Source organism: Cornus florida, unplaced genomic scaffold (genome assembly GCF_030987335.1).
Source record: "Cornus florida cultivar Cherokee Brave unplaced genomic scaffold, ASM3098733v1 CherokeeBrave_3.0.0_Hap2_Chr05, whole genome shotgun sequence".
Taxonomy (NCBI): domain Eukaryota; kingdom Viridiplantae; phylum Streptophyta; class Magnoliopsida; order Cornales; family Cornaceae; genus Cornus; species Cornus florida.
In genome coordinates this window covers 110,899,936-110,913,185 of record NW_026775575.1, presented here as the reverse complement: position 1 = coordinate 110,913,185, position 13,250 = coordinate 110,899,936, and the positions used below count along the sequence as shown (strand labels likewise).

Below are 13,250 nucleotides of genomic sequence, written 5' to 3'. Positions count from 1 at the left end.
CACTTCCTCCTAAGTTCCCATTCAACTAAGGATGGTCATACTTATGACAATGACACAAACCCAATTTTTGATTTGTAAATGATCTTGTCTGAACAATTGAACTTAGCAAGATATAACTGGACTTTCTTATCTTATCAAGCAAATACAAACACAACTCAAAAAGTATTACAAACTTACAGTTCTCTCCCAGTTTTTGCCCAGCAACTCCACAAATTTCTTACCAGTCACCCACCCACATGAACATAACACAATAACAAGCACATCAAGTATCTAATGCATCGAGATACACTCAGTAAGAAAAATGTCGAGTTCTGCAACTCCTAAATCAAATTCCCAAAGTTTTGATAGAGGAATTATCAATTTCATTGCAAAAAAAAAGTACCTTCAATGAGGAATGGTGATAAGAAGTTCCAAGTTTCATCATTAACCATAAACGAAATTCAAATACTGGGAACATGGAATTGCAACCACAATTAATGTATCGAATCACTGTCCATAACAAAATGATTTGCAGTGATGTGCTATATAGAGGAAAAACAGAGAAATTAAGGATGCGTTTTAACATACTTTGAAGTGTAACACGTGCTATACCATGTATCGAGTAACTCGTTCTTTCTGCAACGGAGAATCCCAATTCAAATACAAAGGAAAAGAGAGGGGAAAAGTAACAGCTGATCACCTTATAAAAGATGTTAAAGCAGAGAGGAAGGATTTCAAATTCAATAGACATCAAAATACGCATATACGAGGAGAAAAATGTATACAATTTATAGGTTCTACTATGCTTGTATTTTTTTCCAGTAAAACTACTGTTCTTATTTCAAGTAAAAGAAAAAGGCAGGGTGGCTTTAAGTATACAAAATTCAGGCTAGTCAGCATCCAATAGCAAGGAAACAGTCACTTGATCAAAACTCTTCCTGGCTAGAAGAGACTGCAGTCTATGAGAGAACAGTAACCAAATTCATTGTTTAGTACCCTCGTTTCCAACCGCATCAAGCCATGAAACAACTTGAACTATAGAGGGTCTCCGTCTTGGATCCTGGTCTATACATTTACAAGCTATAGCAAGCACCTCCAAGTGTTGTTTCTCATAATCCTTATCCAATATCGATGAATCAAATATTTCCTCCTCCCTCTTCTCAGATTTCATCTGAAACACCCATGACACCAAGTCCCTGCAATTTCTTCCTTTGCAAACTTCCACAGGCCGCCTACCGGTAAGAAGCTCAAGAAGAACAACACCAAAGCTATAAACATCACCCTTAAAAGTTGCTGCCAATGCCTGACTGTATTCAGGAGGAATATACCCCAAGGTCCCGACCAAATCTGTCGTTACATGGGTGTCATAAGGACAAAGTAACCTTGAGAGGCCAAAGTCAGCTAAATGAGCTTCGAATCTCTCATCTAAAAGAATGTTGCTAGTTTTAACGTCTCGATGGATTATATTTGACTCTTTATGCAAGTAAGCTAATCCACGACCAGCTCCTTGAGCTATCTTCAGCCTCGTCTCCCACCTAAGAAGTGAACTCCCATCAACCCTTTCATGCAGCCAATAATCCAAGCTTCCATTCTCCATATAGGAGTAAATTAGTAACCTGTCACTCCCATGCTGGCAGTACCCTTGAAGAGAGACAAGGTTCTTGTGCTGAGCTCTTGACAGGGCTTCAACTTCAGCTTGAAATTCACGTTCCATCTGTCCACAATCTCCAGAGAGCCTCTTGATTGCAGCTTTTATGCCATTAGGAAGGTCGGCTTTGAACACAAGGCCAAACCCCCCACAGCCAATTATGTTTGCTGGGTTAAAATTGTTTGTAGACTTTAACAAGTCTGCAACCGTGAGATCCTTGCAGTCCGAGTTTGGAAAAAGAATCAACTTTGAAGATCCAACCGCATCTGACAACCTGCGTGGCCTACTGATTTCCTCATCAAAATCTTCGATTGGATATCCTACATCCCTCTTTGACATTTTAAGCAGAACAATGGCCAGGAGCAATGCAATCCCAACCCCAATGCTGATTGTTATTCCAAAGATGCTGCCGCGGCCAAATTTACGATTTGAACCAGATGGGATACCTGGTTGGGGCCCCATATTGGATTCAACGCCACAAGAAGAAACTACTCCGCCGCAAAGTCCAGGGTTTCCCTCAAAGCTTGAGTTGGGAAAGCTTGAGAACTGATTCCCGGTTGGAATCGCTCCCTTCAAGTGATTATTTGCCACACTAAACTTTGACAGGAAAGTGAGCTTACTGAATGATGCAGGGATCGACCCATAAAGATTATTGGATGATAAATCCAAAACTTCCAAGTTCCCCATATCAGAAATGGAGCTAGGAATGGTCCCAGTTATGTTGTTCCTGCTCAAATCTAAGACATGGAGCTGCTTCAACTGCCCAATGTCAGGCCAGATTGTTCCATTTAAACTGTTATTGCTCAACAATATTGATGGAGGGAAACTTGAAGCCTGATTATACTGCAGACCACTAGCACTCTGATTTCGCTTAACATACAATGGAATGCCAGTGGAGATGGCAAGATTGGGGGAACTGCTATTTGTAGAAATGAGGCTCTTTAACTCTGTCAAACTCTTTGGGATTTCTCCCACAAGCGAGTTATTTGAGAAGTCCAAGTAAAACAAACTCTCCATCTGACCAATCCAAGGAGGGATACTGCCATTCAAATGATTCCAAGACAAGTCAAGGACTTCTAATTTCCTGCAATTCGATAACCAAACTGGGATTTGGCCATTAAGGGCACAATTCCCTAATGCAAAAATCATCAAGCGCTCAAACCCACTCACATTTTCCGGGATTTCTTCTCCATGGAAGTTCTTTGTGAGGATGAGAGTAGTGAGATTTCTGCATTGCTGCAGAACAGATAGTGCCACAGACAGATTCGTAAAACTGTTATTTGACAATGAGAGAAACAAAAGGGATGTGAGGTTCACATAGCTCTCTGGAATCTGGCCACTCAACTCATTCTTGGCAAGACTCAATATTTTCAGTTCTTGGCAACGGGACAGTGATTCCGGCAAGACACCAGAAAAATTATTAGTGGCGAGATCAAGCATCCAGAGATGAGGCAATCCGGTGAAATCAATATTACTGATAGGACCGGATAGAGAATTGTTCCGGAGATCAAGCACCCGTAGGTTTGAGCAGAGTGTCAGGGTGGAGGGCAATAGCTCGGAGAACGAATTTGAATGTGCAATAAACTGTTCTAAGTGTGTGAGTGCGCCAAATACATCTGGAAGTGGACCTGAAAATCGGTTTCCATATAAAACAAAGGTTTTAAGGGTGGAAAGCTTACTGAGTTTCTTGCTTAGCTGGCCAGAGAAATTGTTGGCAGAGACTGAAAGCTGCTCCAAAGAAGACATTGAATACAAGAAGTCAGGAAGGTTGCCTGAAAATGAATTGATATCCACGTGCAACCGCTGCAGAGAGGTGCTGCAATTGGCCAAACTTTCAAGCCCACCAGTGAAATGGTTCATTGATAGATCAAGAATCTGAATCTTCTTGGAGGAATTGCACATTCGAGAACTGAATTCGCCGGCAAATGAATTGTTGCTTACATTGAATACAACAACATTCGGAAACCCCCCAAGATCAAGCAAGTGCCCATTGAATGAATTGCTTGAAATATCAAATGATTGGATGGATTTCAATCCACCAAGAGCTCCCAACACCGGTCCCGCTAACATGTTATGACTCAAATCAAGAACTTCCAACTGCTTCAAATTCGAAATAACCATGGGCAATGCACCTTCCAAATGATTACATGAAAGATTAAGCAGTTTCAACTGAGGTAAGCTGCCCAAAGAATTCGAAATCACCCCTCTTAAACCTTTGCCGGACAAATTCAACATTGTCACTATACCTGCAGCTGACCCATTACCGCCATGCTCACAAGCAACACCATCCCAGTTACAGCAAACAGAATCTTCGGACCATGCTTTGATAATAGACCCACTGGTGAGGTTTCCTCTAAATTCCTTCAGTGCCTGCAAATCATTCCGATCACAGGGTTGGCTTAGGGTTTGAAGACCCAAACATGAGCAAACAAAACAAGCCAAGAATGCCCATTTGAGGAAAGTCATTGGAATAAACCCCAAGGATACCATTCCTGAAATCAAAGAAATACCGAGTTCAAACCAAGACCAACACCACCATAAACTCAGTTCAATTTGAGATGATTGAACTTCCACTGCTTTTCAAAAATGAGTAGGAAACCAAAACTGCTTTTCAAAAATGAGTAGGAAACCAAAATGGCAAACACCTCAGAAACCACAAAACACCCCAAGTAACAAAACGCTTGAAAGTAAAGCAACAATCACCAACACACAACCATTGAGATCTTCAACACCCACTTGAAATCAAATCTATAGAAAAAGTCAGCTGCTTCTTATAGAGACAGAAAACCCAAATGAAGAAACCTCAGCCCACATCCCAAAACACCTCGCAAATCCACAAACGGAAACCCAAATAATATCAACTTGTAATTGAAGCAATCAGCACTAAAACCCAAATTCACACTTGTGTGGGGGTAAAACAAGCGCCTCTCATAGAAAGTGAAAATAAACCCTAAATGAAGAAATTTCAAACCCACCAGCAAAACACCTCCAAAAACAAAAAATGTAAATACCCCATTGACAACTTGCAAATGAAGCAATCACCACCAGTAAGCCCCAATTAAACACTCAATCAAAGGACATCAAATCCCTAGATCGTATACAATACACTCTGAAACGAAGAAAGAAACTTCTTCAGTACTTCAACACCTTTGAACCAAAAAAGCTCACAATGAAAACCCTAGAAGAGACTGTCTATCAAAAACCCATCACTTGAAAGTGAAGCAAGAAAGGACTCCCTGTGAAACCAAAATCAATTTAATACAATTTTTTTTCTGAAAATGGGTCTTCCCATTTTAAAACTAGATGCCTAGCTTTAAATTTTCAAACACAAAAGAAGAGGCTAGGTCTAAGCACACTTAAGAAAAGGACCGTAATTGCGACTTTAGTAATGCAAAAAAATCAAATTTTTTCCTTTTTAATGGACAAAACAGTGAAACACAGTGTGGGGGTAATTTGAAATGGTGACACAAGAGCTGACTTTGGTTCTTCACAGTTTTCACAGATCTGAAGTCTGACTGATTGTCAATACCCACATTTGTCTCTTTCTTTCTCTCTCTAGAAAAATATTTAGTGAGGGAGATTTTTTTTCATAGTGCAGATCACGAGTCAGATTATCATAACCCACATTTGTCTTCTTACCTTTTTCTCACTAATCTCCCTCTAGAATATATTTAGTGGGATTAGTCCATTTGATGACGCGGGACATGTTTGGTGCGCTTTAACGACGACTATAGAATTATCACTCCCAAGTTTATGTAATGCGCGTTAAATACACGCTTCATCTTTTAAAAATAGAATCACGACTTCAATATCTTAAATGATAAAAATTATAATTTTGTTTATTTTAAATTAACCAGGTCAGAGCTTAAAGTTAAATGAGATAAAATTTATATTAATTTTTTATTAACCCCTAAAAATGTTCTAATACATACATGTAGCCATTGTATCTATACAATTTTTATTTTTATTTTGTACCATACGGCACTTACTATGATACATATACTAAAATTATATATTTTTACATGTATATATGAAAAAAAATTACATAATTCTCTCTTAAAATTTTTATTTTTTAAAATTATTTTTAAAATATTGTATTTCTTTTCTTTGTTACTTTTTAAATTTGTTTAATTTCCTTAATAAAAAAATTAAAATTTCCTTTTTGAATCAAATTCTAATTTTTTTTCCTTTCAAAATTCTCTCATTCTCTTTTTTAAATTTTGTTAACTATTTATCTTTCTTAAACGTAATTTCTGGCTCCGTCCATGCTAGTTGTGTTCAAATAAAAATAAAATATTAACTAGTTATGTCCTGTCATAATTAGGATATAGTTTGCTTTTCTTCAAAAAGAAATATGATAAAATACCAATACAGATATGATTGACATAATTTTCTTTCTTCAAAAAAAATTCAACCGCGTATATACTATTTTTCTTCTTGTATACCTAATATATTCATTCTAGTAATATAAAAGATTATATACATTCCATATATTTATATATATAATATTATAACTAATAAGAAAGTATGGAACTTTGTAGAGAGATTGAGAATTCTGAAGAAGATTGAAGAGTTGGTAGGAATTGATAGGAGAAGATATTCAAGTTGATTTAAATTATAAATATCACAAAAATATATTACGTAATGAACATGGTTATGAAATTAGAACACTACTCATCAGATGGTTTTCTTACCAGGTGAATGAATCGCCTCCTTCTCAAAGTCTTCTCTTCTTCTTTAATTCTCCCATTCTCTTTGCCTATAATGACGAGAGTAGTATAAAACTCTATTTACAATTACTCTTTACTTAAATACTGTAATACTTTTCTTTTTTTTACATTCTAATACTTTCCTTTTTTTGATTGCCTTGTTTTGTTATTAAAAAAAAAAAGGTATACACAAAGTATGAATATTTACGAATATTTATTTTTGGTGAAAGTAACTTCTAATATTTCACCCACATATGAATTTGTCATTCTGGATTTGAACATAGTTAATTATATATATACACACACATATATATATATTCCTGTATCACCAAATATGATAAAATCTGATAGTAATATAAAATAATATAATTGGAGGATTTTTTTGTAATTTAAAGTAAAAGAAGAAAATTGCACGAGCGCGTGACATAATTAGAAATGTGGGGGAAAAGAAAGAGGTGAGAATTTGATGAGCGGTGGAGTGATGAGATTTGACCTCATTTGGACGGTTTTGATGCTGCGGCGCGGTAGGCGCACGTCACGGGGTACGGCAGGTGATCTCTAATTTCCATCCCCAGGGTTGTCGGGTCAACCACTTTAGCCTACTTTCATGTGAACCCACCAAATCCCACTCTCGAGTCTTTGTCACTCTCAATCCCAATCACTCCTCAATTCACTTTTCTCATTTGATAATATCTCCCAATTTCTTCTTAATTCCTAACCTTCTTTTCATCATTATTCTACAAAAATATATATTTATATTTATATATACACTATAATAAAATATATATAACAGGAATTAGAATCTCAAATTTCATTATTAGAGCGGTGAAATTCAAAGTACAAAAATTCATTTTAAACTTGGATTAGAACATCTCCGAGGCCTTCTCAAATAGTTTTTCAAACTCAAAATATATCAAGTGGATAAAAATAAGGCACTCTAATGGCCTCTCAAAAGACCTCTCATATTTTGAGATTGTCAAAAATATTGTTATATATAACAACTCTCAAACTCAAAATATAACAAGTGGATGAAAATAAGACATTCTAATAGATTGATATTATCAAAAGTTGTCAACAACAACTCCAATGGACTGATATTTGGGTTGTTATTTTCAAAATATAGCATGTGGGTTTAAAATTGGCTCTCCTCCAATGGCATGCCTAATGGGTTGCCAAAATATGACATTGCCAAATATTGTGCTATATTTGGCACAACACATAGCTATTGCAAAATCTGCTATTGCTCTCTCCTTCTCTTTTTTCTATCGCATGGGCTGCTAATTTGGTGTTATACTTTTGTATATATATATGCCAGTTGTGCTTATATATATGTATATGTCAGTGTTGTATGTATATATATGTCACTGTTGTGTGTATATATATGTATATGTTAGTGTTGTGTGTAGATATATGTATATATATATGTCTGTCGTGGTGTTTTTATTTATTTATTTTTAATAAGGCAAATAAGCTAAATAAAATACAAACACTCACAAAAAAATAATAAATAAATAAATAAATGGTTGTTGAAAATTGTAGTTGGGAATGATAGTTGAAAAATAATAGTTGTTGTGTCAAAAAATAATATGTTGGATGAAATGTAACATTAGAGCAGAATTGCTAAAATATACTCCATCTGTCCAAAAAAAAATGTTATGTTTGTGAGTCACGATTATCCAAACAAGACATCTAATTTGGGACGGAAGTAGTAGTATTTTGACATTGTAACTACTCTCAAAATATAGATTTGTCATGCAAAAATAGTATTTTGCATTGGAGATGGTCTAAAATGAAAATAAGGCACTCTAACAGGCTCTCAAAACATGTAATGGTTGTTTTGTAAAAAAATAACATTTTAGATGAAATGCACTATTAGATCATAATTGTAAAAATATAGCATTTTGGCAGTATAACTCCTTTCAAATATAGATTTAGCATGTAAATGTAGCATTTTGTATTGGAGATGATCTTAGAAAAGTAACTTCAGTGCGTCTATCATTGCATTTAAGGTCATATTTTAAACTATATGTAATTAGAGTTAATTTTATAGTAAGTATATTTTAGGCAAAATAAAATTTTGGATTTCTTGAGTAGGTTAGTTGAACAAAAAGTAGAAGTGAGATTAGATTCATGTAATCTAACATGAATATAATTAAATATAGTCCTTTAAAAAAAAAAAAAAAAACACATGAAAGCACATATAACTTATGATGTGTAGAAATATTTATATTATAAAATTTACAAAAAATAGAAAAGCCTATTTAGCTTTTATGCGACATTTATCAAACATATTTTGATGTGAAAAATAAACATGTAACCCATTTTTGTGTTCTTAAATAAGAAATTAAAACAGAAAGAAATATAACTTACTCTTACTTCTTGTGAAATTTGGAATAATGACCGTGAAATGAAAAATTTAAAAATATCATTGCAACTCGATTAGGGTTTTTAAAAGTAACGGCTCAAAACGTTTGTCGTGATTTATCAAATCAATATAATGTGGTGACCTTGTGGGCAGATATGTGTAAACGTGTGCAAGTGACATTAGTAAGTTATTATACTGGGTAAGTTATATGTGCACAATCAATTCCATATCGCCTAGGTATGAAAAGAGAAAGTACTATTATACTGTGTTCGACTGAGATAGGAGATGTTACACATGATAATCTTCCCTAAAATACTATGGGGTGATCCCTCTTGATTCAATATTCCTCAATCCATTCAGAATTCGCTACAAGGTGGGTCCACTAATTATGTCAAATTAACAACTCCATTGACAATAATAAAAATTATTTTGTGAGTCACAATTTTGGGCGGGAGGAAGTAAAAAGTAAATGTGTTTCGGTGATGGTTGATATATATCCATCATATGCTACTTTGGCCAGCCACTAAGTTTTTTCTTGTTTTTATGATATGAACTCAAATTGTTTTAAACTTTCTTGGCAAGCTTCATTCCAATCAATTGAGTTTTCCCATGGGTTGATGGCCCATGATGAACCACACGAATGATTTTGCCTTTTAGAATGTTGACATTGTTTAGTGCTAACCTTTAGGTAAACAAAAGATGTCCACCACTTCTTGTTTATGATCATCCTGATCATGGCTTCATAAAGTTTGTGCCACCCAATTTATTATATCTGTCTTAACAGGTGTGTGTGTGTATATTTTATACTTATATCAGGATTCATAAATGCAATTTGTGTGCGCCAATCTAAGTCCAACCCCCTTTTCATGATCTTGGATTAATATTTCTATATATAAAAAAAAAAAATTTAATATTTCTTAATTAGGATTGGACCCGGACTAAAAAAAACTCAATTCAAATTTAATTTGGGTTGAAATATTTGTAAACCAACTAATTGTAACATGCGGTGTTTAAGGATGGCAAAATATCCCACTCATCGGGTACTCGCCTTATCCTGACTCGTTTAGAACAGTTATGACAGTTGTTAAATGATTTTGGGTCGTTTAAAACAGTTATGACAGTTGTTAAATGATTTTGGGACGGGAATGATGGTTAAAATTGAAAACCAACATGGTTATGGTGGGGAGATGAAAAAGATCATCCCACCCTGTCTCATGTATATTGATAAATGAATTACAATTCTATCCTTATATTTTATTTTATATTCAATAATATTATGTATATATTAAACAAATCCTAATTTATTCTATTCCAATCATTAAATATTATTTTGTATTATTCTTATTTGAGAACTTTTATGTATTATTTTGATATTCTAACAATAATTTTATTCTTAAGTTTCAATTGATCGATAAGTTGAATCTTGTTTTTATCAGCATAATAGAAAAAAATTATTATCATTGTTTAAAATTTATTTTATTATTTACTTTCATTAGATTCATATTACAATTACGAAAATACCCTGTAAAACTCGCCCCTGCTTTGCCCCACCCCGCCTCCACTTTGTTTAATAAACGGTTTTGAGGTGGGAATGAGGGTAGTTATTCTAAACGAGGATAAGGTCCATCGCACTTGCACCCATATATTTGTTTTTAAGAGCTTTAATAAATATAGTGGAATTAATAAGAAACTCACACACTACCCTCATAGTCCCTTTTATGTGGTAAAAAAAATACCACTAGACTGCAGGCTGCAGCGATTGATGGCTCAATACTATCTATAAATAAGCATAAACTCGATTAAAAACCAGGAATCACCACATTCAAGCTTAATGATTGGAATTAGGTCGATAAATTCAGACACTACCGTGCTATTGAGGACAATTACCTTGAAAGATACGGGCCTTAGGAGTCAAGAACAATTACCAAACAATTACCAAACGGTCCACACTTTAAGACGGCCCATGGGCCCTGGGATGGTTTATTGATTAATCCATCACATTCACATCCAAGTAGCTGAGCTCGTAGTCTTTTGCAAAAGTCAATTGTTGTTAGGGGTTAGTTAAAAAAACCTTAAAATTCTTAAGCTTTCACTCAAATTTCAATCAATTGGTCAACAGTCCACATCAGATAGTATATTGAAAAATGTTCTTCGTTGCTTGCCAGCCCAGAAATCTTTTGTCTGAGACAAAGAGATAAATGATCAGTCCCTCTTATTCAAAAAAAGTGGCCAAACATGACCCCACTATATTAAGAAAAGTAATGTTCTTCATATTCAAGGACAACCCCACCAAGCTGTCTTTGATAGGAAGGCATCTTTTAAAGGTGAAAGTGACTGAATTGGAATTTGATTAATTAACTATAACCCGAATGATTAAAATAATAATAATAATAATTTGACAGAAAGAAGATAGAAAGAGTAATTAAAGTTGAACACTATTTTGCACACATATTGGTTATATGTGAGCATTTTGAGATGAGGTGATGAGAGAAGAGCAATGAAGTTCTTGTTTCAGTGCCCCTGTTGCTCTTGTTTCTGCTTCATGAAGCCCAAGAAAGGCAAACCAAAGGAGAAGGAAGTTAAGGGAGATTAAAATTCTTCAACCTTGTCAGATCGCCGATGCAACTCAGTAATTTTTCTCTATCTTCTGCTTAATTTAGTGATCCTATAATGGAGAAGATGAAATGTATCTACTTTTAACTGAAGTAGGCTAAATATGCCTATATTCTCAATGTTTTAGATGGAAAATAAAAGGGTACTGTGTTGATCATTTTCCAAATGTTTTTGTTGCCATTTTTTCCCTGCAAATGTGATGATCCAAATGTGATTTGCAGAGAATACGTTTGCTTATGCATGCTAGAGGTGCTTTGTCATTTATTAATCTTTCTCCAACATAAAATTTATCTATGTTTTAATTACAATGGAATGATGTAGATTATCCTAATACCAAACAGTCAAGACACCACATTAACATATGACCATGGTTTCTTCCCTTGTGTTTTGATTGTTGTCCAAATCAGAGATATCTACTATGCACATTAGCCCTGTGTGTGTAGTGTGTGTCAGAGAGTGGTTGTCAATTAAATTGCTGATTGGAGGAGAGGGATTAAAGACACATAATTATTTCTTTGGAAATTAGTGCGGCGAAGGCGACTCGGACAATTTGTCAATTTGTTGGTTACAGGGCAATGGAGACCAAAGATGGAAGCCGATAATAGTGAGCATGAATTTGATGCAGGGCTTCTGCTACCTGCAATTGCTTGTTTAGTATTTGTAAACTCAATAATAATAATTGAGCTAAATTTATTCTCGTGGTTGATTTATTGCATAAGTGGGAGAAATGTAGGTAGGCCTCTCTTACTAATTTGCTTCATTTGTGAAGCAACCAATTCAATCACATGATAGATATATAATTGTAATGGAATAGAAAGACATTAAACAAAAGGGATCAACGATTTAACTCGGATAGTATTTCTTCATTCCAAATGAAAATTAAGGATTTGAGTTTCATGTGAGTGCTTGCGTGAATGACAGATTTTATTATTATTATTATTAAAAAAAAAATGAAAAGTATATAGTTTTGTTTTTTAAAATAATAATAATAAAAGTTTCAGTTGGATGGAGATGTCACATTAAAAGGAAAAGAAAAATGGAGAAAGAAAGAAGGGTATATATTGTTTTTACAAGTCAGGCTAATGCTTTTGAGAAACTAGTTATCCTCTACTATGGAAGAAAAAAAATTGATTGGATAGATATGAGGTTGTAGTCCAAATCTTTGATGGAATTTGGTGAGATAAATGGAGAAATTACATGATGTATTTGGTGAGTTCTAGAACTATATATTTCAACCAATGACATGTGAAAAATATGTGCACAAAAATCTATGATCTGTAATATGAGAAAATAATATACAATTGCAGATATTTGATAAGAAATGGAAAAATCCAGAAAAACTAAGGAAATGAAAGTATGCTATAAATACTAGTAGGTTGCTGTTAGAGAATTATCCTTTCAACATCCTAACGTTGGGCTGCTCGAAGCAATAAAAGAAACATTGATGTGCAGGGTTGTTCAATTTGTTATACATCATAAAAATGTTAAAACACTATTATGATAAATGTTATTTACTCTATTATTAATAAAATACAGATACGGAGAAGTATAGTACATCCGCCTCGTTTTGTTTTTTTGCTACTTGACTCGAACTTTGTTCGGCATGGTTCGGTATGGTTAGAGGTGAACTTGATTGTCTGCGCTCTACCGTTTCATATTTTGTATTTTATATAGTATTTTTCAAAAATCCTCAACTCCCCGCACGATAAATTCATGAGCCTATATAAGGATGGAAATGTAATGGAATAAAAAAGTCTCATTGTTATATCATATTTGTCCTAATTAACCAGTAGTGTAGTGATAAAAGAGAAAACAAATTAAAAGATATATTTAAAATTACACCAAAAAAAAAAAAAAAAAAAAAAAATTGAAAGTAAAATAGACTTTTTAATTAGATGAATAAAAGTATTTTTAAACTTATTTGTTTACAATAAAG

General features: G+C 34.2%; 1 protein-coding gene across 1 annotated transcript; it reads right to left on the bottom strand.

Moving 5' to 3' along the window:
- Positions 1-521: 521 nt before the first annotated feature.
- Positions 522-5,163, bottom strand: LOC132308567 (phytosulfokine receptor 2). The gene has a single exon (XM_059806683.1). The coding sequence runs from the start codon at positions 4,115-4,117 to the stop codon at positions 962-964; it is 3,156 nt and encodes a 1,051-aa protein (XP_059662666.1). The 5' UTR covers positions 4,118-5,163; the 3' UTR covers positions 522-961.
- Between the last annotated feature and the right edge of the window lie 8,087 nt (positions 5,164-13,250).

Bases quoted from the DNA above. Each gene is read 5' to 3' on its own strand.
- LOC132308567 (XM_059806683.1), bottom strand. From the start codon at position 4,117: ATGGTATCCTTGGGGTTTATTCCAATGACTTTCCTCAAATGGGCATTC.